The 26,148-nt window shown below is 36.2% G+C and overlaps 1 protein-coding gene across 4 annotated transcripts in view; it reads right to left on the bottom strand.

Annotated features, from left to right (window-relative positions):
• mcc (MCC regulator of WNT signaling pathway) overlaps positions 1–26,148 on the bottom strand; it is a 203,397-nt gene that overhangs the window by 128,330 nt on the left and 48,919 nt on the right. The window contains exon 1 of one of the 4 annotated variants that reach the window (XM_088629948.1): positions 10,118–10,739. The exons of 2 other annotated variants lie outside the window; for them this stretch is intronic. In XM_088629948.1, coding sequence (XP_088486074.1) covers positions 10,118–10,174 — 57 coding nt within the window. In that variant the 5' untranslated portion in view covers positions 10,175–10,739. Of the gene's footprint in view, positions 1–10,117; positions 10,740–26,148 lie in introns of those variants that run through there. One more of the 4 variants, XM_088629949.1, reaches the window with a different exon arrangement.

Below are 26,148 nucleotides of genomic sequence, written 5' to 3'. Positions count from 1 at the left end.
AAGCAGAGTACATGGAAGAAAGTACACAAACACAGGGAGAACATACAGACTCCACCTAGATACCGCCTCAGGTCCAGAACTGAATCCAGAGCCTCAGTGCGGTGAGGCAGCAATGCTAACCTCTGTGCCACTATGTCATCCCAGCCATATACATTTAAATATAAATGCTTGGTAATTTTAGGATTAGAGTTGGGGTTACACGCTAACAAAACCACATGAATGAAAGCAATCATTCTGTAGGCCTATTATAACAATTCACCTATTTACCCACAACTGTTAAAGGGGAATATCATTATTTCATGAAAATTATACCAGTTGAAACGTGACATCTTAAAAGCAGAAAACAAAATCATAAAAGAAGACATATTGGACTGGAAAATGTATAATGTGTTTGCCAACACTCATAGATATGAGATAGTTAAATTTTACAGAGTGGTCTGACAAATGATAAAAATAAATCGTACCATGTCTGGTGCTGTGTATTGTTCATTTTTTGCATTTCATTCCTTAGGAGACAGGATTCTCTCTGCCAGCTAACGTGACAGCCCTATTATATTCTCACAATTTAATCATACTGAAAAATCAATGAGACCAGAGGAGGCTCCTTCAGAGCCTATTCAGTTTTATCTCTATGCCACTTTTCAGCACCGCAGGTTAAAGCCAAAGAGACAAATACTTGTCAGAACTTAATGGCAACATCAAATAAAATGATACTTCTGCACAAATTCTGCACAGATTAACCATTCAATTGTCCCTAGAAAACTGCATATATTTAAATTGAATTTGTTTTCATCTGAAGATGTGGTTATACATAATAAAGCAACAACAGTTCAGCAACAAATTGCCAGTGTAAGAAAGGTGTAGCAGTACTTGTACAGAATAAGGCTTAAAAAATAGATGCATTCTACATTACACAAAATTCAAAATTAATTTAATAAAACAACAGTAACTTATCTGAGTAGGAAAGTATGTGGAAGAAGAGAGAATTGCTAACATTTGTTTTGATTAAGAACATAATAATTTTGTAAAATGTGAGCAAAACTTCATTTATAAGGGGCCCAACTTACAGAACACTGTAAGCAGTATTTGGTTAAAACTACAAATCCAATATGAAATACCACATGCATTTTGAGACATCCTATCCTTTGTAGTGTCAAGCGACTCATTTTGTCAGTATACTGAGAGACTAACCCTTCAACTACTGTCAAAAAGTTTCATTACCTGTTATGCTGAATGCACTTGATAGCAAGAGATGGATTAAAACACAATAAACTATAAAGTTACTTTAACATCAACCCTATTAAATTAGTGGTTGAAAAGCTAAATGTTTGAACATTGACAAAATAAGGATGGTAAATGTACAGTAGCAGATACAGCGATATATGGATAGATACTTCATATCTATGATTCACAGATCTAACAAAATATCATAAATACCTCATTTTTACCTCACAAGAAAAAAAATAGATCCAAATATCTTGATTATACAAACTACTTTCACTAAATTAAGTAGCCTTTATTTAGATATTCTGGACATTATACAACATCACACACAAAACAAGAAAGACAAACTTTATATCTGGCAGCTTGCCTGAACAAAGCACTTTTGCAGAAGGCTGATGTTTATACCACAGGCACAGAGACACTGCTGGAAAACTGAACAATTCCACTATGTTGAAGTGCTCATTTTCATTTGGCACTGAGCCTAAATAAGAGTGGATTTTATTTACACAGGAATAAAAATCATCATATAAACTCATGTAATTCACAGACATATTTCTACAGTAAAAGAAGCTAAATAATGTTGCAAAATAACTCAATATAAAAAAATAAAGCATGAAGTCTACTGAAAGACAACCATTAGGTATGCAGAAAGAACAGCAGAAGAGGACCTGCTGGGTTTCTTAGAGACAGCATGAAAACATACTTATCAGGATTTATGTGAAAAGCTAGGGAGTTTTGTAATGGAAACCACGTTCAGGATTTGCGACACTCATCACTAAATGATCTCCTCAAAATAAATCATCACAATATGTTTGGTTTCAATCAGTTTTTTTTAAACTGTGCCCAAGTCCAAATAATTTATAATGTAAATTTATGTGGCCTGAATGTCTTCCATTATTTATCAATCCTTTCTAAGATTCTTGAATTCTCTGAAACACTGACCAAACTGAGAAATCATTCTGCACAATATGCAGTCTTTCCTGTTCTGCTTCACATAAACAAATGGATTTTTATCAGGTGTAACACTGCTTTACCTATTTATACAACATACTCCTGAAACATGTCTGTACTACTGACACATCCTCAGCACTCCAATGCCTAAACATCAGGAAATTAAAGTCAAATACAGATTAAGCTGAATAAAAACTTTCATATTTATACCACACTATTGATATTAATGTGTTCCACAAACAGCACACATATCTAGAGATCACAGTAATTTTAAACATTTACTCTTTTTTTTTCTCCTCCTGTAATATTTGTCGACTGAACAGAACAATATTCCAATTCTAAAAAGAAAACTCTAAGAAGAAAAATTATAAGGTATATTATCCTTCACTGATTTTTAAAAAGACTCATTAATAAGCTTCTACAAAAGAGATGTAGAAATATCTATCCAATATGCTGAAAACTGTAATGTCATTTCATACTGTTAGTACTGACAATTCCTGCACTTCTTGACTGGAATTCGCTACAGAACTGAGAAGTGTGTATCTCCATTTTTCCATGAAATAAACTAGAGTACATACTCCACAGGAAATACATAGTAATATAAATCGTCATAAAACAATTGAATTGAGAAGTTGTAATACATATACATTTAAAAAGCTTCTTAGCCAATTTCTTGTCACCTTTAAAAATTAAAAGCTTTAAAAAAAATCTATGGACTTTCAGTCCAGAAAGAAAGTGTTCAGATTTATTTCTACTTAGAACCTAAAATGCATTAGGCTGAGCTGGAATGAATTAATCTGTGAACACTAGACATGCATGAAAACCTAAGTTATACTGCACCAATGATGGCAAAAGCACAATTCCTATTTTAAAGCTTAATAATATTTATAACTTTATAAATAACTTTCATGTACTGTTTTATCTTCAGGGTAGAAAATACAAGAGACATATTGAAATCTGGAGCTCTGAGACAAGCTGCACTTAATTTAAGAAAATCTCAGGTCCAATGTGCCAATCTTCACAATTTGAGTGTTTGCCTTATTTGAACAGAATCATTCATCAAGCCATTCTTACAGCAGAACATGCTGTATATTTTTATTTGCAATTATCTACATCTGTTTAAATACATCTTCAGAACTATTTCTACAGCTGTACAATCATTTTTGCGGACACCAAAACTTGGGTTGTCCGATTAAGATATTATAGAACTCATAGCAAATTAACTACTGGGAATAAACCAGTTAAAACATCAGCTTTAAGATAATGTTTCCTTCTTGCATAAGAATCGTTACAAATTGGATGAGGCCCATTTAATGAATTGAACGGTAGTTAGCATCTTATTAATCCTCGGACCTCATCCATCTTTTGAAGGAAACCAAGCTACTGGCATCAACACGTGGGTAGCTTGTTCTATACTCCCAGAAGCCTCTCCATTAAGACGTGCCTTCTGTGCTCAATTTTTAAATCACTTCCATGTACAGTAGTTTTCACTTGTGTCCTCTGGTTCATGATTCATTGTTAAAATCTGCTGGGATGACTGGGTCCTCTCCTAGTCTTCTGCTCGGTTCAGAAGCAAAAAAAGGCTCAGTTCTTTGAGCCTGTCAGTGTAGAACATTCACTTAATGAGCAGCAACATCTTTCCTATAACATGGAGATGGAACTTATTTAACATTGATTTCAATTCTTCACTTTTTACTATAGATATGTAACATGAAGGTCTATTAATACACTTAGAATTTAGCATTATTAAATATTTCCAATAATGTTTGTGTTGCCTTGACCAGGCAGCTACTGTAGGTGCCTCTCTGTGTAAGTGTACAGATATGTGGCTAAAGAGGCCTCTCTGATAGACCTTGTAAAGCTGTATCCAATGCTGTACAAACCAATGATATATACCATAGATGCGCATTATCAAGTCTGTGGGTTGTTTCTTCCCAAGACTAAGGGTCCAAGGTCCCTGTTCATCAACCAAAGGAAGACCCAGCAATGTGAGATTTGTAGGGTGGGTACCAGAACTACACCTGATAGCATCTCAGCCAATCACCAACTTGTGATGTTGCACCTTAAAAGTGAGAACCCATCTCATTTTCAGAGTTTAACTCACTGGCTCATCTTCTCTCTCCAACTAAACTGGCAATCTGACTTCTCCAACCACATGACAGCAAGCAGTACAAGTCAGGACCTAAACTTTTTCCAAGACGCCAGGCTGAGAGAATGAGGCAGTGAGGTACAGAATGTTGCCCAAGATATTCTTTCTGCAAAAGAAGAAATCTTGTGCTCGCGAAGCCACTCTTATTTTCACCTGATCAATGAAATAAGACAGTTGGACTCTACATCTTGAATATCCAAGCATATTCAGAACAAAGCTATAGCCAGGATGATCCGAGTTCTCCCACATCTCTACCTTGCAGCTGGACACAAGAATCTGTCCACAGACAGTTTTTGTTTTTAAAAACCGTAGCTCGGCAAGTAGCTAACTTTTGGCAAAGCTCCCCCTCTTTCCCTCTCTTCTCTCTGGCATCCGGACACTCTCAGACAGTGCAAGCAGCTATCAAGTCAGACAACAGACCAATCCATCTAGTTCTGTCTTCTCAGTGGGAAGCTTAAACTCATCCAGGACATTTGGGCAACAGATCTTTGAGTATAAAATGACCTCATTCACATTATAATTCTTAATAATTTAAGAACATGCTTAATGTTTAATTCACAATAGTAGACACAAATTAGTCTACTTCAAATAGTAGAATATGAATGTAATATATTTATATGAGACTGATAAAACCTATGAGGTAGACCATATAATGTTATAATTCAATTTAACTCTATTTTAACATTGAAGTCAATAACTCTTCTCCTTGTAATCCCTGAGTAAACAGTGAACGATCATATCACACAGATAGTTTCACAAATATATTCTACTTGTTGTTATTTATAGGTTTTTTATATTGTATATTTAGAATCCATGTGTAAAAATTATTGTCTGTAATAATAATCCCTGAATATCCCTAAAAGTCTGTAAATTCACAATTACAATTTCAGATTATTACAGGAAATTACAACCCCCTCATCACAACAGATACTATCATTTTGTTTGCCTTTTTATTGCTTCCAGGCAGGCTCAGCTCCAGTATAGTAGTACACACAGTACAGCTGGCAGTGGGACGGTGAGACTGCTTTGGGACAGTGGAGTCCATAAATTACTGGGTGCCTGAAGGGAAGGATGACACTGTTGCATTAATAGATATGTCTGTCCTCCAGCTGACACATCATCCCCACAGACTTTATTTACAGAATGGCCAGACTAGAACGTGCAATCAGCTGGATGTTTCATAGTTCCCTCAGGACAATGCAGTGGTAGATCAGCAAGTCAAGTACTCAAATATTTTGTATTTTCTCATACGTTTCCTGTATCAACATGTAGATTCTCTGCAAATTCTATAGGTGAGATTGCTATTCCAGGTAATTGTTCTGGAAAAATACAGCTGCTGAAAATACTTCTTAGTGGTAGTTCTGAGAAGTTCCCTGGCGAAGTAAATGAACACTCTATCCTGCTGATTCTCATTGCTGCCACCCCAGTGCATTGTGCCACTCCTCTCAGCCAGTTACACAAACCTCTTATTAGAAGCTGTTTTTGCTGGACCACTTTGTTAGTACAGCAAACAGTCTTGGGAGAAAGCACAACTGAAACCCATTTTAGAAATTGTAATTGGTTGTCCACCAAATAAAATACTGACAAAAGCAAGAAATTCTCCATTAAACTCCTCTTAGCACTTTAACTGGCAAAACTCTTAGAAAAGTGTAGAATGTTCATGTTTTCAAAGATGATCTGTTTTAGTGTTTCCCTGGTATGCACTCAAAGCACTATTTGTTATTTCTATTTATCTTGAAAGCTGAAATGATCCTTTTAAGTGGAGTGGGTTTTAATGTACAGTGGTGTGATCACCTGAGTTTTGCATTTCCCTAAAGTAAGCACTTCCCTTCGTGTCTGTCAATGTTCAACAAGCGAAATTGCTTCCACAGGATCCTATCAAACCTATAGCCATTTCCTGATTAGGTAAAACCAGGCAGTAAATCAAGATGGCTCAGTCGAACACATTCCTTAAGCAGGAAATAAGCATGGGTCTTCTTGTGATGAAGTTCTCCTGTCTAATGTGCAGGACTGACAAAATGTTTTGGCCATTTTCAAGGGTAGTGAAAAGGGATGGATTTTTCTAAATATTTTTTGGGAATCCTTAGGAAAAATATCCAACCAGGAACACGGATAATCCAATTGCTTGCTTAACATGACCTACATTCATAACAACATTAACTTTAATAACCAGATAGACATGATAAATAGCCGACTTCCATGGCACTGGTTTTTTTTTTAAAAAGACTTGCGTCTGGTGAATTCATTACTGAAACCATTTTTCCTTGCAATCAATGCTTCCTATTACAGTAAAATCCAAGATGCTTTACCTCAAACATATTTAACTAATGGCAAAACCATTTGTTTAGATTTGCATTCTGGTGTTGCAGGTTTCTTGTGGAGACGGAGGGAACACATTTTATATTGAATACTATTGATGATTCTACATTTAGATTAGACAATTGACACAGACTAAGTTTTAGATCTTGACCTGTAAAGAACTCATTCTTCTGAATCAAGGATTATTACACTGTAAAATGTGCACTCCTTTATCTCCTGAAACGAAAAGCAAAGTATTGCCATGTAATATCAAAGTATAACTGTGCATGCACAAGTTATGATGAATCTGTGTAATCTTTAGAAAATTAAACGTATGCAACACATATTTACTTGTGTTTACCAACTGAAATAGAAAAGGTGCCTAAAGAAATTCAGGTAAGAGTCAATTGAACAGGCAAATTCAACACTTTAAAGATCTCAACCTAAATCACCTTTGTAACAAGAGAGGTATTATTTCATATTTACAATGGGGCTTTGTTTTTAAAAGGCCAGCAAAAGGAGATAAATACTAAACACAAATCCCCCCCCCCCCCCACAGTTCATCAGGTTGAGTATGCCCTTAACAGAGGCCATAAATCAAGGTGGCAAGGGCAGTAAAGTAGAAAATACAACCAGTCATCTTTAGCATAATGCAGTCTTTTACAATCTTCAAAACATCAATCTATAAACTGCATTTATGAACACTACACCTCTGTAGTAGTGGAACAGTTTCTGAAACCAGGACTGAGTATTTGAGTATTTATGTGATGACATCTTCTGGCTCTACAGGAAGTAAAGCTTACCATGTGACACACTAGTGGTGTGACTGATTCCCGGAGTACACCAGTATAGAGAATATAAATTACATAAAGTACAGAAATAAAAGATATACAACTGACAAGCAAATATATTATTTTATAATTTATTTTCTATTATTTTTCTCTTTTAATACTTGTATAAAAATAATGAACTCACAGAATAATAACACATTAAGTGTTATTGACAGGAATATGCTTACTGCATATTTAAGTAATGAAGGTTAAAATCATGTACTATACATCCCAGCTGTTGGACAAGGCCCATCATTTAATGAACAATTAACATTAAAGAGCAGGAAATATTTAACAATGCACACCATAAAGGTATTTGCCCTCATTAAATGAATTTCCTTCACAGGCATTTTTCAATTATGTCTCAGTCGCAGCTGGAAATATTTTAATTTCATCTATAGGTTATATGGACCTCTGCTGAGAGTCATTATCTATCCTGACAGCATTCTGAGCTCTTAAGTAATCAATGTAAAGTGTTCTGGTTTAATAACATTTACCACCAGTATGTAACGAATGTACAGTACATTTACAAAAAATAATTTACCCTGCATATCCTACTGTATGAATTATGTGATGAAGGGACTCAATAGTGTTATGAAAATGATCGAAATCACATTTTTACATTAAGATGAAGCTGAAGACTGTGGATCCAAAACCCTTCAATTTCATCTTCCCCAGTTCTCATCACATTTTATAACATTATTAATATTTGTTTCTTCCAAGTCCAGAAAATCTGCTATCATTATGCATCTGCATATGTACAGATTTAAATCTATATTTAAATTACAGAACATGATACAAAACTCATACTACAAATTTACACAAGGAAGGTAAACCTTCTACAGAAGAACTAAGCAACAAGATTTGGGATACAAAGTACAATATCTGTTAAGGCTCAAGCCAGTGTTCAAGAACTGCATAAAAAACTAGTGACCAAGGATGCACTGAGTGAATCCCAAGCCAGTTTTGAATAACCAATATACCTAAGTGTGAGGTACATCTCAAGAAAATATTCAGAAAATGAAAAACAGGCCTATTAAGTAAAAAAAGAATTCTAATGAGCCTAATAAGTGAAATGGCAAAATGCCATGAACTGTTGAGCCAAAAATCGAATTGTTCTCAAAGCAGAGACCAATCTTCACATGACAGAATAGAATGGTCTACAAAGAAAAGCTAACACTACAGTGCCATCCTCATACAAGTCTGATTTACATCTTTAAGGACTGGAAACCAGTATATTATTGAAGAAATCAGAAATGCACTGAAAGACAAATATTAATTACTGAACCTAAAACAGTCTTCAGGTTATATATTTGTTCTTCATTGTACATTCTTTTTATTTTGCCATTTGCCAAAACTAATTAGAAGCAACTGTAATTAAATGGAAATTTCTTGGAGGGAATCAAGTACAAATTTTGTACAGACATTATCCCTGAAATGTTATTTACTGTGTATTTTCCTAAAATTTATATTTGAAGATGCACCAAAGCAAAGTTAAATCATCCAAATACATATTTTCGTAGATATTTTGAACATTATTTCAAAAGTGTTCTGTACATCTATTCATGAAAAGTCCTTGGATTTGAGGAACCACTGCAGATCTTAAATGCAGTAAATGAAAGAAATACACAAAATGAAAGCAAGTTGGGCATCTTTCCATTTAAAAATGCCTTCAACTCTTAACATCAAATAAACATATACATACCAGGACATAAATTCTGCTGAACCCCAGTTTTAAGTCTCATTACAATGGGCAATACTCTCACAATGTTTATAAATACGGTTAAAATATTCTCGTATGAAATTCTGCAAAATAAACTAAAAATACATGAGAGACTTACAGTAAGCTGCAATGAGAATCACTTTCACATAAAATTTTCTCACCTTGTTTCAGATAAAAAAAAAGAAGGACCATCTGTTATAACCAAGCCCTGAAACTACAATTTTACCCTCCTGGTTCCCCATGACAAACCTCCAACAGGGAACATTCTGCATAATTATTTTTTGTATATCAGGAGATCAAAACAATTATGGTACTACATAGCCAAAGGCTGATGTTAAATGAACAAACAGAGCAGGTAAGCATGAGAAATATGACCTTTCTGCTTTAAAAACAAAGCAAAGGCTCAAACCAGGGCAACATTAAAGGATTCTCATCTGATATTATACTGTTCTGAGTCTGTACGTTAAAGCTTTCACAGGTAACAGAAGAGTCTGTCATTCGGCTCAACTGAACATATTAATTCATGCAGCACAGAGCACAAAAAAAATCTTGATGTAAATACATTTACTCAAAGATATTAACTTAATCCATTTAAGAGTAAAGGAATGCAATGCTGTCCAACTGAAAATCTGGCATTCCACTTCCACCCACATCTAACTTCCTGCCCCTTCCCCCTGCTGATAACACCAACTCACGTAAGTGGTCAGAGCGCCTTCAAAAAGACATCTCTCAGCCTCTACACCACACATGCAAACGCGAAAGCACTTTGAACTTACTAGTGCATTTTCTAAACTAGCTTGCAACGGGCTAAGCCACTCTAATGCATGAGAAAGTGACTGTCTACTCAAGCGTTAATGCTTTTCTTGTTGCAAATCTCCTTCAGGAATTTTTCCCCATTTCCCTTGTGCCTTATTTATTTATTTACATGACAGATAAGCTTACCTCACTCACTTCTGAAGAATCATCATTCCCATATTTCATAGCAACTCCAGAGTTCATGATTTCAGACTTTGGATTAAATTGGTTCCCAAAAAAAAGCAGCAGGATGAGATGAGGGAAAGGAAGAACCCAAAGGGGAAAATAAAAAATATAAAGCAGTCACCACTTAAAACTGCCTTCAGCTCCCAGTGCTATCCTCATTCCACAAACGCCAGCCATTTTTCAGTACCCCCTCAAACCTCCCAAAAACAAACACAGTCTTCAGTGATCCACGGCCGCCAGCGTGCATCTGATGGATTTTATTTCACAGGCAAATCAGCCGCTCCACGGCAACTCATTAGCATCACAGAGTAGAAGATGGAATGGTTACAGCACTCTGAATCCTGTGACTGCTCAGAAAAACTGCACAAGTCCACAAGAACTCGCTGGAGTCTCCCAGTACCTCCCCCTCAGTTTGTGCTTCCCTTTTCATCCCAACGTGCTGGCTGCCTGTATAGGCACCTCCCAAAGGGATCAGTTGTACGGAAAACTATTCAGAAAGCCTTCTGTTCGCGTAGCAATATCAGTGCCTCGGCTAGCCAACTTGCTGCCTGATGGAGTCCTGTGCTGCTCTCAGCTGCTCCACACTTACAGTAAGTTCCTCTTCACACTAGCAGTGCCTCCCTCTCTCTCCAGCCCCTGTCCGGAGTTTTGAAGTGGTATATGACCAAACACAGCTGTCTTGCTGTTGGCTACAGGGTGCACAGAAAAGGCAGTACCACCCAGCCCAGCAGTATGTTAAACTGAGTTTGCTTCAGAATACCAAGCATTCAGCCCTTTTTTCACTTCACAGACTTGTCTTTGCTTTAAATTCCAGATATTTCCTTTCTGCTTTATATAACCTGGTGAAATGGCTCATACCCAGCCCAGTTCTGCCTCAATCTTGCAAAGACTATAAAAACTGATTATAGTACACTCCTACCACTGTGGTTTTCTTAATTAAATCCTCCAACTGTTATACACACTATCACTGGGGTCATTCAGTGAAATTTAGTGTCAATTAAATTTTACTGTATACCAATTTAGGTTTATACCCAACCAAGTGACAGGAAACATCAAAAAAAAAATTCCAATTTTTAATAGCCATCATATTACAGAACATTAAAAAACCTGGTTTGTAAAGAAAATATAGAAGCATAAAAGTAAAAGCCAAATAATTTGCTTATATGTACACACTATATGGTACACCATACAAATCAGAGCTGGGATTCGGGTACACATTTTAACAAGCAGAAGCAAATATCAGAGGCACAAAATAAATTCAACAGCACCCCCTACAGACATTGAGTATTACTATTATGATTTATACTGCTGTTCTCTTCTGGTTCTTCATAGCAACTACCTATACTTTTAAAACCACATAGGTTAGATCAAAGGTACTGTACATCTTGCGGACAAACAACCCTCTCATTTATAAAGATAAGACACTGCAGACACCCAATCAATAACTGGAATGTATTACATAATCTCCCCATGAAGTTTAGTTTTGAAGCACTGTCACATGAAAAATAATGGCAGTAATCTTACAAGATCAATCCACCTGACTTTTCAATGTCAGCATGTGCTGCATTTAAACCCTCTGCCTCTCTTGAAAGACACCAAAGGTGCCAATTACTGTCAACTGCAACTGCAGCTTTATCAAGAACAATCAGATTGTTTGACACCAGCAATTCATTTCCTACACAGCAGCCCCACCACAAATTATATTGCAGTCTGCTTCACAAAACAGAATTATGACCATTTAAAATGGGACTAATGTCTTTACACACATTACTTAAACATCTAAAACAACTTCAACCCAAATGCTGCTGCTTGTTTAAATTTAAAATTTAAAACAACTTGATTACTTCACTATTAACCCAAAGGTATAATCGGAGGTATAATTTTTCATTTTTTTACCACTTGCTTTCTATCCACAATGACAAACCGTCTGTTGTACTGGACTGTTACATCTGACAATGTAATGCTAATAAAACAGATCTCTTGTCTTTACAATAAAGTTGTCTTTAATTGAGTTCAGGAGAAGGCAAAACCTGTTACATCTCTTCTTGCTCAACTAACTGCACTCATGCAGATTAAAGAAGAAGACAAGACATCTGCTGCTCCATATATAAACATATATAAAAATAAAAACAACCTTTTAGAAGTATTTGAGTGTCACATGTTATGGCACAGAGACAAATATATTAACATTTACTTATAGCACTCAAAATCTGTACCCTTTTGCCAGCAGCACTTGGAAACTTAACAGCCCTTTAACAAAAAAAACTGAATACCTTCAAACGAGTCATAAACCTTGATCTTTTACTTGAGAGGTTGGGGTATCTTCTCAACACTTAAGGCTTGGTCATCTGACAGAAATGAAAGCAGCACAATGGTGTGGCTTTAGATTCAACTGCCACACAAAACCCTTGCATATTTATAAAGCCTCACTGTAATTCAAATTTAGGTCTGCGTCGACCATACATTAAAAAAAAAATGTTTCAGATATAGTAATGCAAAACATCATGAGTGCCTAAAATGTAATTTTTCTGTTGTCAGAATTCACTGCAGTTAATTCAGCAGTAATTCAAACGGACATGTGGGCAGGATGGAGTTACAGGTCTTACTGTAATACTACATGTGTTACTTTTCATGTAAACAGTTCACCACTGAAACTGGTGGTTACATCCAATACTGACTATTCTATTCACTTGAAAAACTTGTCAGACTTGAACTGTGATTAAAAAAAAAAAGAATACCTCCTCTTTAATATATAAATGTAGCTGTATTTTCTGTTTCAATAGGTTAATTTATTACATGAAGTGAACAACGAGACGTCATAATCCCAAGGATACTCAAACTGTCCTTACATCTTGCAGTTCTCCCTGAAGATACACAATGCTTACGATTTAATCTAGCTTAGAGCCGATACATAAATCATCTGTATAAATACTAGAGCACATAAAGAGCGTAGAGGAGTCTGAACATGAGAAGAGAAACTAATCCTAAAGCCTGTTTACCAATGCTCTGTAATAAAGATGTAGTTTTTAACTGTTTCAGTTAAAAAAGCGGCGCCTCCATTTATGGTAATACACAGATGTTGGTATCTCAGAAATCAATCACAAAAGAAGAACGTATGCAAGTGTGGAACACTTAATAACCTTAATTATAGATTAACAACACACAAGAAGCAATCTTTATTTTACATACATAGAATTATCAGAAGGCAAGGGAGAAAAAATAAACATGTCAATGTTCTGATTTATGTTTCACATTACAAGTTTACATGGCCAGTAATTACACCACTGCTGCATATGACTTGCACCTGGTACCAGAGCAGCTTGTTGGAAAACATGGTCTCTTCCCATTCAAAAACACTTTAGAGGATCTCTATTGCTCAAGCAACACACACTGAACTATACAAGGCATGGGAATAAATGTGCCACATTAAGACTGTTCTTGGGATAATAAAACCAGACATAAAATAATTTGCAACCCAATGATTCACCTAACTGATTTCATGAGTCCAGCTTGCCATCAAAATTTAAACTTTGTGAAAGTGATTAATTTAACTTCTTGAGGCTTTTTAAAAGTCTCAAAAGCGCTGTAAAAGCACATATGTACAGAAGAAAAAAAGATAGATTTCGAAAGATAAAATATTGTTACAGCTGTAGGTGACTAAGAAGTGTCTCTAGGAGTTTAGATAAAGTGTGTGACACCTAGCAGAGTAAACACTTCCAGCTTCAAATCAGAGGGGATGTTTGCTGCGATGTGGGGGGTCCTTGATTAAAAACAACTGGAAAGTTTACCTTGGTGTACCTAGGTAATTAAGTTGTGGGTAATAATTGACAATGAGCAGTCCAGAAACACCCACATGAGATCACATTAAGACTAAAGGAGAAAGGGGAGAAGAGAGGAAAAGAGGAGAAAGAAGATTAGGCCAGAAGAGAGGAGTCAGGGGGAGTTTATGTGCCAGACGAGAGCCCCTACTACTTGATCATCCAAACAAACCTGATGGGAGCGAAGTATCTGAACCTCGCGAGAGAGAGCTTGCTACTGCTACTGGGTAAAAGACACGTCGGATAGAGACGTTGTCCTGATTACGGGCACATTTGTAGAATAGGGAGATAGGCTCCCGTTTATATTGTGGAATCCGGGTTTGCAGAGAGATTTAACTTATCTCTTATTGTGGCTTTTGTGGGCATTATTTAAGAGTTCAATATTAAGTAGCAGTCTGAGGTTTTCTGGGTGCTAAGGATGTTAAGCCTCCGAAACGCCTTGTTTGTACATATACTAACTTGTGTGTTGTATGTTTTGTTTTGTGTAGCGAAGTGCTGGTCTTGTCATAGTTATAAACATTTGTTTAACCACGTGTGCCTGGATTATTATTCTTTTCACCCAAGCTGTGCCAGAGAATAAAGAATTCACATGCCTCTAATTATACCAACCGTTCGGGTATATTTGGGAGAAATCACTTACAAGTAGGGGGTTATGAATAATTATTTTGCTTACTGACTAAACCTCTCGGTCAATTCCTGATGTTCAGCATTTACGTAACCCCCCATTTGTAATAATGTTCAAATATTTTTCAGATCTGTATTCATTGAAAGTGTAATAAATATCTTAAAACACACTTAGAGGAGTCATACCAGGTTATCAAACAAGGTTATCAGCTTCATTTCCAAATTCAGTATAGATCTATGTGATCTATATTTCAAATTCCACGAGTGTGGCACAATGCACCACCAAGATATACTGGTAAAGCAACCTATTAAGGCACACCCAGGGGTGAATAATAATAATAATAATAATAATAATAATAATAAACAATATTGTCCTCAATTTTGACACTGTGTGGAAAATAACACAAAATCAAAACCAAACACCATAAAACAAAAACCTAGCTCCTCATTTGAGCACTAATTACACTTTTTCATCAATTAAACCCCTCTTCTCTTTGCAAATGTTCAGGCACCTACGTCGCTTATAGCTAGAAAAGCTTCTCTCCAAGACAAAAAAAATCTCTCAATACTATTTTTAAAATATCTCTAGTCCACTGACCCATCTGTCATCCATTCACTTGCTTGTTATTCTTGCGGTTCGTTTTCCCCACTGTGGATATGCACTATAGTGTGATCTGCCCTCTTGTCTCCAGATACCAGATGCAGAACCACAAAGCACTCCACTTTCCTAGACTTTAAACTGGAAACCAAGCAATTGCCGTATTCTGACAGGTCATTCTCCACATCTGTAGATCAGACAACAGTTTCTGCCGCATCACAATATGCAGAGCAGTCACGTTTTTTATGCAAACCAAACTTTAGCCTCAGGGTTTTGTCTTACAAATTATTTAAATGTTTTTTCCACTAAAAAACGTGATGGCAGCCAAACTATGTGATCAATCAAACTGTCATGAACAGAATTATCTTACACGTGGCATATACCCTGGTTCAATGAGTTTCATACCCCTACAAGGTTTGATTTAAAAGGAAAACATTTTTCAAAATTCATCAAGTTATGTTAAAAATCCAACATGGCAACTGAACCAAAAATGCTTTTGTCAAGCAAACCAAGTACCCTGCGGGCACAATTTTCACTGACCAATTATAATCTGAACAATGCTCAGATTGCGAAGTCTCCATTCCTTTTGGATGTTGAATTCCACAGACCAAAGGCCATGAAAGATCTATCACACATTGTATGGATTATGAGTAAACCTGAAGAAGAGTAAAACAACCTGAATTAGCACATTACTCAAACAATAACCCATCACATTGATCTGGAGTTAGAGCATAAAGTGCCTTATAAGTGAACAAAAGAACCTTAAAATCCACTCTGAATTTTACAAAAAGCCAGTGTACTTTAACAGGACAGGAATAATATGTTAATATAGAGTATAATATTTACAATATATTTTGCACTTTAAAACACAGACCCTTGGATGCTGTTTACTGTGCTAATGCGTTGGTCTGTTTACTGAGCCCCACAGGGATATAAGCCACTATAAACACCAGCAGTCCCACAGAATCTGCAGCTTCAAGCTCACCGAGTCGGTTTTGCATAGGCTTTGATTTCTGCATTCACCTGACCCTGAATTACCTCTAGAACTGTGGCAGAATGACAAACAGGCAGAAGACAGATTTAAAAAAAAAACACACAGACCAGTCAGGAAGAGATTATGCTTGCAGGCCATGTGTTTGTCTGATCAATTTTTTTCTATCGTTTTTCAAAGCAGTTGTGTACAGACCGCACCTCTACAAACAGTGCAAGTATTGTAAGTACTCAAAATCACTTTAAACGAAAAACTCGGAGCGAGTCTAAAAGCATTTTTTTGCCCCCCCCAATGTGACTGTCTTTCTTTGATGAAACAATCAATACATTTTTTCCCTTACACTCACTACCTGCAAAGACAAAGGCAGAAGGCTCTTTAAAGGATACCATTGCCTAAAACTCTGCCCGGAGATTTCCGTAAGGATGTAACAGTTTCAGTCTTTGTATTATGGTGTCACAGGCTGAAAAGAAGAAAAGGCTTGTGATCAAAAAGGCAATACTTTGTTGGTTCCTCAGCATCTGTGTGCCATTTTAGCACAGTCCACTCATTCCTCAGTCTATTTTCTTGTTGATATAAACATACTGTAGCTAACACTGGCTGACTCTAGGAAACAAACCTGATAACAAAGCCGCAAAACTAAAACAATGCTTGTGTTCTTTGTCATTTTTACAATGAACTCTTAATATCCGCATAACATTCTGACTATATAATGCAAGTATAATGTAAGAATAGAAACCCCTTTGGTTTCACTGTAGTTTTCTTGACCAGCTATTTAAGAAAACAGTATTTCATTGCCATTACTAAAAAAATGGGGAAGACTTTCAGAAAGCTTTCCTAACATTTTTACAACCAAGAGGTAACATTATTCTGTCATCTGAATCATTTAAATATTTGTTTCAATGTTAACACTCTGGGTGATTAGTTCACCATAATATTATCATATTCAATATACAAGGTCCAGACACTGTATTTGCAGACATAGTATACTGTGAAGAAACAAGATTTTCTTCCTTTGTAAATGAGAACTCTTCAACACCCTTCTAGATTAAAAGAAGATTAAAACAATCGTGTTGTGCTATGTAAATGAGCCAAGTTATCTTGAAGTCAGAAATGAGTGCGTTCTTCCTTGATTTCCTACAAGTTATCTTTACAGAATCTACTCACGCCAGTCCACAGTCAGAAATATATCGCTGCCTCTCGCTACAATTGCATACACTAGTATTATACAGCTTCATATCCCCACACATTTGAGCAATGTGACTTCTAACTGCAAAGAACATGCCAGTCATTTGACATAAAATGTTTTTGTTACCAAGTTTTAAGCATTGATAGCATAGTTATATCACCAATGGTTTCACAGAACCACTAAGGTTGAATGTTGTTTCATGTTATTTTTGATTAATAAACCTAGAAGTATAGCTAGTCTTGGTCTGTGAATTCAGCATTACTTACTGTACTGTACATACTGAGTAAAACAAACGTGTCACTTATGCCTGCAACAAATTCACAAATCATTTTGTAACAGGTGCACAGACATTTTATTGAACAGCTATGACACAGGTAAATTACTTATGCTGAGTGCTGAGTAACACTTGTTGTCAACGGGATTGATAAACAGGGGGGGTCGATTGTGAAAGACACTGGCCAGTAGTATGTGTTTCACTGCTCGAGCCAATACAAGCTGCACATCTGTAGACATGTAAATGCTGTCTTATGGTATACTGTCTCATTCCTCTTTTAGAAGCCTGGGCAAGAATGTGCCTGTGCACTGGTTTCTGAGCTCAAGATGCTTGATACACGTTATCCCAGGTCAGCACACAAACGTTCAGTGGAGCTCAGGCCAAGTGATAAATTTATTTTGAGGATTAACACAGAAACATTTATTTTCAACTAACACTGCCAAAAAAATCCTATATGGATTAGAAGACCATCGTGTCTTTTGTTTCGATACACAAACGAAAAAACATACTTTGAAAAAAGGCGTGCCTCACAGCCGTATGTACAACACTGCACAGCTGTATTCTTCAGAAAGGGGTGTGATTTAGTCCTTTTTCTGACTGGATTGGTAACACGGGCTTTAGTGAAGCATATCAATCCAACAAGAACTACCACAGGGCAGCAATATGCCGAGTTTTACGCAGTAAAAAAGAAGCCAGTCGAGTCAGAACAAATTTATTTTATATAGTGCTCTTCACGCTAGAGCATTCAAGCATTCCAGAGCACTGGGAATGAAAACCCAAGCAAACACAATATTACATACAAAAAGAAATGGTGTCTGGCAGCGTGGCAGCAGGAAACACATGGCATTTACAACTGCAAACAGTGGACGTTTTACTGAACACTTTACTGAACTTGACCTTTACTGATCGCTAACCCATGTAGGCAATGTCATTCTCAAAATCATTTGCTGCTAAAGCAATTTCCTTCCACAGCACAGTAATACTGTTGGGTAAGCACATGATACAGTATCTAATAAAAATAAATGTCACATCCTTCTTCTATGCACAAAATACATTTAGACAAAACAAGCCAATAGCACTTTCACCTCAAAACTGTAATGTTTGTATCTTTACCTCAAGTGTAGATTATGTCTTATGTTAATTGTCTGTTCAACAGCTGTAATCGTGTGTGATCGCGTATTCGTAGCACTCAATTTGCAGGGCAAGCAATACTTTGATACGATTGTGTGACAGGACACTTAGCATAAAAGTTTAATTTTTGGTGTAAATTTTTAAAAAATATATATATCAAGAAAAAATATAAAGGAAAAGTGAATCATTCAGCAAAACCATATGGCCATTTCTTAATGGCATTATGAACCAATAATGAACCAATCACCAATGAAAATAAAAGTAAAAAAAATGTGTATAAACCAACATTTGCACTGTGGTGCTTGGTTAATGGTTTAGATCATCATGGTTTTAATGCAGGGGACTCCTCTTGTCACATCAGGACATCTTCACATCTTAATGCTTAGAACACATTTACAAAAAAAACATGTTAATCTTGGATTGTAATTTACAGGATGTACCACCATTTATTTTTAGAGTACTTGAGAATCCTGCTGTTTAATGGTAATCCATTATAGGGACATAACTGATTTTGCTTTGATATTTTGGGTAAGTAAGGTAGCCTTCACACGTCTCAAATGAGTCCCCTCATCAACAGCCCAGAACAACCCAGCAACTGACACTATTAACAAAATGAATCCCAAACAAGGCTGTTGAACTCCCCCCTCTGGCTGTTTTGCTTCAGCAAACTACTTCATTAGCCAATGCAATAACCATGCAACCAAATTATTTTCTACTCCCAAGAAACAGGCCCTAACTCACCCAAGGAGATCTTCAGGCACTACTACCCCTCCGCTATAGGGACAATATGGTTAGCAAAGCTGCAGACAGAGGTGATGCTGTTGTAGTATCCTTGAGGACATGTATATTGCTGAAACCTCAAGACAACTAATTAAACAATTCCACAGAATCCAACCACTGACGTTTAATAGGATGCTGTATCATATCGCTCAATAATAATGAAGGATTACGTCCATAAACTAACCATGAACATTGACCTCATCTCAATTCTAGCTCCTTCCAGTTGTGTCCAAATGCAAATGGAAGATTTCTGGATCTGAATGATGAACTGCTGAGGAGGCAGAGGTATTCAAAGCTCAGACTGAAAACATTCTCTCCTTTAGTGATTTTTGGAATAGGGAGATTGATTTCCATTCACTTTGGACCGTCCATGTTGTAGGAACATTTAGTTCCGAGATATTTTTACATGTTTTAGGACACGGGATGTACTTTTTTGTAGCCTATTACTAGTCCATATAGTACAGTATAGTAATCCACATGTCTGGGTCTGTAAAATATAATTAATATAATTATAATCTATTATAATAAAAAAATAATTAAAAACAAAATTATTCTGTATTAAAAAGTACTGGCATAGAAGAGGCGGAAGTGTTCTGGGTACTAGAAGGATTGAAAATTCCCAAGGTCCAGTGGTACACAGTACCTTACAAAATATACTTAAGAAAACAAGAGATGTTATTCAGAAGCCACTGACTCATTCAACAGTCAATCAAGACACAGGTAGTACGGACTAGAGATTTGCTAACGTAGTGCCTATCCACAAACAGGGCAAGAAAACTGACCCCAAGTACTTACGGACCAATAAGTCTGACTTCTAATAATTATTTCCATAACCTTATTTGTAATCAAACTAAATGAGAGGATGGCCTATACAGAAATAATATCCTAGGAAATAATGAATATAGATTTAGAAAAGGTAGGTCTTCCTTAAAATGCGGTTAGAACTCTTCAAACACACTACAGTAGCAGTGGTTACAGACAAAACATAAGAAATGTTGTATTTAGACTCTTAGAAAGCTTTGGATAAACGTCCTCATAAAAGTAATTCTCAAAGTACAGGAGGAAGGCACTGAGGGAATGCATGTGTTGAGAACTACGAGGGAACCTGGCACCGCTACTGAGAAATGTGAAAATGTGCCAGGCATGGGCAAAGTCAATGCTGTGGACCATTTCAGACTGAACAGTGAAACATGCACCAGAGGACAAGGGGGAACTACATGGTAGCGCATTTAAAACCGAGAACAGGAGACACTTCTTTAAGCAATGAGGTGAAGACCTTTGGGATAAGCTATTCAACCATGATGTTGAAGCCAACAGCCAGTCTTTCCTTCAAGAAACGGCTGGATGAGTCTTGTTTGCAACTACCCCTATATTCTTAGACATTTAAATGAAAAACAAACAATTTGTATCAGAGTCCATGCAACATCAATTGAAATCCTTAACTTTGTTTTTAATAGAGTATCTCCACCTGAAAAAAAGCTTCAAAGGAAGTGAAGGAGATGTAGCACTTATACTGCCAAGAAACAGTATATTAATTCTCTCTTTTCACAATTCACTTACAAACATCAGGACAAAAACATCCTATTATTTAGAGAGAGATGTAACTTTGGATAAAATAAAAACAGAAAAAGTTACTAAATGAGATCTAAATTTCCAAAGAGAAGTACTCTATTGCAAAAAATTGGACACTAAGCCTGAAGATCTAAAAGCCATACTTAACAAGAGACTGTGGTGCAATGGAGAATGCCATTATTCACACACAACTGTAATAAATGAATGTTTATATTTTTTTAAAAGGTGTTATGCCAACCAATCTGACTAAATGAGACCTTCAGTTTTAATAAGCACCTGTTTCTTTTGCTGAAGCAAACACTACAAAACTGTAGACGGTGACCTCACTGTTTTTCTTTTTCTGCACCATTTTGATTGCTTCAAAGGAAATTAAGTAATATTATAACATTTACACATCAATGACAAACAAAGGTGCTTGAAAAATCACTCATGGAAAAGAAGGCATATACATGTTTGATTCTAAAGACATTCTTCATTGGAAACTAATACAGACTGCTAAAATATAAATAGAAAATTGTTTATAAGGATGTAGACAGAAACAAAGTATCACAAAGATGCATATAAAGATAAAGCAGAAAATGTTCATTTTTCTCAAATTAATATTCTCCATGTAACTATCAATGATTATGTACAATTTTAATACACAAGGTTCATCATCTGCATTTTTTGCCCTTTTGCTAGAAAAAGAATAACGAGTAGTAGGTAAATTCACAGTTTCTAAGTGTTTTATAATGTATTGGCCTTAATGCACCCATGTGGAAATCTCTTTTGAATAGCATGACATTCTAGAAGGATGGGATATAAGCTTCTGATGAGCCTCCCAGTAATTTTAAATAAGATTGTGCAGTTCAAGGGTGTATCAGTGAAGCGGCAGATGAAAAAGTGAATGTGCCAGTGACTTACATTAAAACCAGCTATTATCATGAGGAACCCAGCTGAGCAAATGACAGACATTTCAGCTCCCAAAAAATAACTAATCAGTAGAATGGGAGTCTAGTGCGAAGCTAATCCATAAAACAGATAAAATCTTCAGTCTAAATTAACACTATTGACAAAGCAAATGGAAACGGAGGTCTTACGTGGCTGTACTTTACATGGTTGAGATTTCAACCACTTCAAATTTTTACGCAAGAAAAAAAATCAGTTTTCATTTATTATGAATCAGAATACAGGAAAAAGGAGTAAGACCGCTTAAATGTGCTACAAAATATTCAAGAGAGAAACACTGCACCTGCCTATCCTTCCAACAAAGTCAACTGGATTCATTTATGTTTGTTTGGTTGGTAGAAGCGTCCACATGAAACATAGCACATGGTTATGCAGTTTAAGACAGCTACTGTTCTCCACCAACAGAATCTGATTTTATAGACAGATCTATCCTGTAAGTAGGAAGTGTCATCACTCCAGCTATTAAAAATAATTTCACAATTATATATGGTGCAAAATATATACCAAGGACATCTTTCTAAGACACATCCTTTCTTTAAGTGGCATAGAGATTTTAGAAAAGGTGCTTTAAGAATTAGATTCATTCTTTTGTTGTAAACATTTCTTGCATCCTTGAAACTTAATATTAATAACACTCAGTACATTCCCTCTTTTTCATGAAGTAGCGCTAGTCAGTGATTAAAACCAGAAACCCAGCATGCGCTTAATCTTAATATGCAAAATATCACCTTTGCATATATACAAATATACATATTTTACAACACTTTCATGTACTTCTCTCTGCATATAGCATTTTAAGATCCCATTGTCATGAAGTAACAATGAGTGCAAACTAGGGATATGAGCTCTTTAAAAAACAAGCACTGCAGTTCTCAAAGTATTTTTTATATGTAATTAAATTCTGTAAACATTTCACAAAGTCTACAAAAGGACTGCTAATATTATTAATATGCACATTATTATATCGTAACCTTAACTGTATGAATCCTCACTTATTGCTTTTATTACATTTTGTCCCATCTAGCATTGATTTGGCCATTGTGTTTGTACAATATGTAACGATATTCTCAAACAGAAGTTTGAAAAGGTATAATGGCGTTTGAAACCACTAAAGGCCTTATAGAAATGTTGCCTGCACCAAGAACAGCTTGTACAAGTAGGTAAGGCAGCCACAAAAATCTCCAATTAAATAGTAAAATCAGAGCGACACATTGGACAGTAGACTTATCTGGAATATTTACTCCAAATTTGATTAAACAAAGAAATCTACATATTTAAGCAAACCAGCAAGCTAAATATGCATATACTGTAATTAATATCTAAGAATGTTTTACACAGGGATGTTGTGCACATCTAAATTTAAACTTTATGAACAGTACAGTCCCTCTCAAGCAACTAGTACTAATTGAATGTGAAAAGGGATCCCAATGACAGTAAGACCTTCTCCCACCTGCACACAATATTATTCACAGACACTCCTACTGCTTGGATACTTAAATCCCAAGCACCACTTTCAACTCTCAAAGGCAGGTCAGTGAGACTGCATGAAGGACAGTGACTCCCTCATCCTTCCGCAATAAGTGATGGGCCACCTGCATTGCAGCAGCCTCAGGTTTCTACAGGAGTGCTGTTTCTGGAATTTCCGTTGCATCCATAAAGAAGCGTCCATAACAAATGTATATATAATGGCTATTATTTGGTTTAAGTAACAATCATCATTTTAAAATTTAACACCTAAAAACATTTATATCAAGCAAAAAGGAAGACAAAATACTATCAAAAGGAGGGAACTCAAAACAAAACTAAAATGGAGAGAAGACAGACAAGTAATAAGGAAAAGTGAACTACTTGAACACATTAGGTAAATTAAAAAAGGCCTCTGTTGAGCTTTTGACAGTTTTTGGAGCTGAACTACATGATTTAGCTATCTTTCAATATGAATACCTACAAATAAATACAACCATGTGAGGAATCTCATTCTCCTCCCACCCCTGTAAGATAGTTTTGTTTGGGGGGGGGTTTCAGTTAAACCCTCCAGCAAAAGACACTGTATGCGAAAAGCTGACAACTTTGTGATCGTCTTTGAGCAGGAGTAGTCTGGGACTAATTGGTGTGGTCACACCAATTAGATGCAATAGTATATCAGTTGCATAAAGCCTGAAGCAGTCTAGCACAGGTCATTCACAAACACATGTAAAATGGTGCCAGTCACACACTGAGTATGTTTGCAACAGAGGATGTGCAGCAAACCCCATCTGAAATTGAATGTGGCTGCACAGAATCTCAGAACAAGTTTGAAATTAATCATCTAGTGTGCTCCAGTTTTAGACTAAAAAATATATCCCCAAACTGTAGCCCACACAGTACTTAGTCCTGAGCATTTATATAAGTGAATGTGAAAGGACTACTATTATATGTATAAAAACAAGTTACATATGGTTAAAACCAGATGCTTTGAGAATGATTTGAAAATAAGACAGCCACTAGACAAAAAAGTAAGAAGCATCCAATGGCACTCCATATAGGCTGAGAAGACTGAGACAAAACCCAGAAAGAACTAAGGTTTCCTTTGGATTCTGAAAACTGTGCAAAGATCAAAGATGTCACTAAGAAAACAAACATCTTGGACAACCATGGCAAAAATGTGAAATGCCAAGAACCTGAAAAGTAGGGGATAAAAAAATAATTCCAGATTTGTACAGTGCCAAGAAACTGGCTGATGTTTTTACAAATGTCCACAGAGTTTGTCTTTAAAGGGCCAATTCAAAGAGTCCACCATTAAGGACGGAAAATATAAGATCTTGAGGTCTAATGATTTAGCTGTTTCCTCAAGCGGGTTCTGACACAGTGAACCAGGATCAAAGTCCCGAGACCCTTAGCTGAAGATCCCAACAATAAAATCTAAAATTACAGCTAAATAACCAAGATCTTTAGGGCATTGCAAAGTTCTTAACCAAACTGTAGGTTGCTTGATTCTCCACATAAATTATTTGTAGTGTTAACGCTCTCAGCAGCTCCTAAGCCGCCGGAGGCCACAGAACCCAGGTGATCCGCAGAACTACTATGGTGGATTTAAAGACTTAAAACTAACTGCATCTGCAACTGTGAGGAGAGTAGTTGCCATCTGTGAGCTGTGCTTACATTCAATAATCCACAAATACCGATGAGTTCCAATATAAAGCTTTAACAAAAACTGTATTGACAACACCAATCACACCCCGACATCTAATCCAATTATAGCTGAACAATGCAAGTTAAGGCATTAGAAGACTTTCATTTTTTTTTAATTCACCCTTAACAAAACCATACGCTGCAGAAGCATGTCAATTCAGTCCAGATTCAAGCAATGTTGAAGAACATGCATCAAAGTGGAAGCTCACATGACGAGGCCATGAGGCACTGTCACTATTGAACTATTAGCTTTAGTTCCACATTTCCATTTCAGACTGCGATGTGAAAAAAGTCAGTATGATCACAGCAAGGGTATTTTCTAAAGGGTATTTTCTTTGCTTTTCTTTAGAGGACTGCACATTATCATTGATACAGAAATTCAAATAAGGCAGTTTTGTTTTGTTCTTTGTCTCTGACAGTCCACTAAATTTCTTTACCCACCTCATTTCATTAACTACCGTTACTCAAGGCAAAACGTTCGATATCTAATGAGTTAAGTTAAAATTAAACTTTTCTTAGAAAAAACTAAACTAATATTGTGTCTTCACCAAATGTAGGAATTTTAAAGCAAGTCATTTGTTGATCACTTGTGGTCTTGTTCTAGTAGGCAGGTTTAAGCCTTTCGAGTGTACACCACATCTCCATCTGTGGAATAAGCAAGAACAATATCACAGTTTTAAACAGGTTAGTCCTATATTTCGAAACTTAGGTTCCAATGTCATACCGTGAAGGAGCTAAGAAAACAGATACCTGGTGAAAGCAGAAAGTCTACCAAACAAAACACAGGCATAAAGAACAATGTTCTAATGAGAGAAATACATCAATGATAAAAAGGTCTGATCTATTTAAATGTAAACCTTACGTACTGTTGTTTTTCTTAAATATTTTCCAGTAATTTA

The sequence above is a fragment of the Lepisosteus platostomus genome, chromosome 4 (assembly GCF_059453375.1).
Source record: "Lepisosteus platostomus isolate fLepPlt1 chromosome 4, fLepPlt1.hap1, whole genome shotgun sequence".
Taxonomy (NCBI): domain Eukaryota; kingdom Metazoa; phylum Chordata; class Actinopteri; order Semionotiformes; family Lepisosteidae; genus Lepisosteus; species Lepisosteus platostomus.
This window is presented reverse-complemented; position numbering and strand designations above follow the sequence as displayed.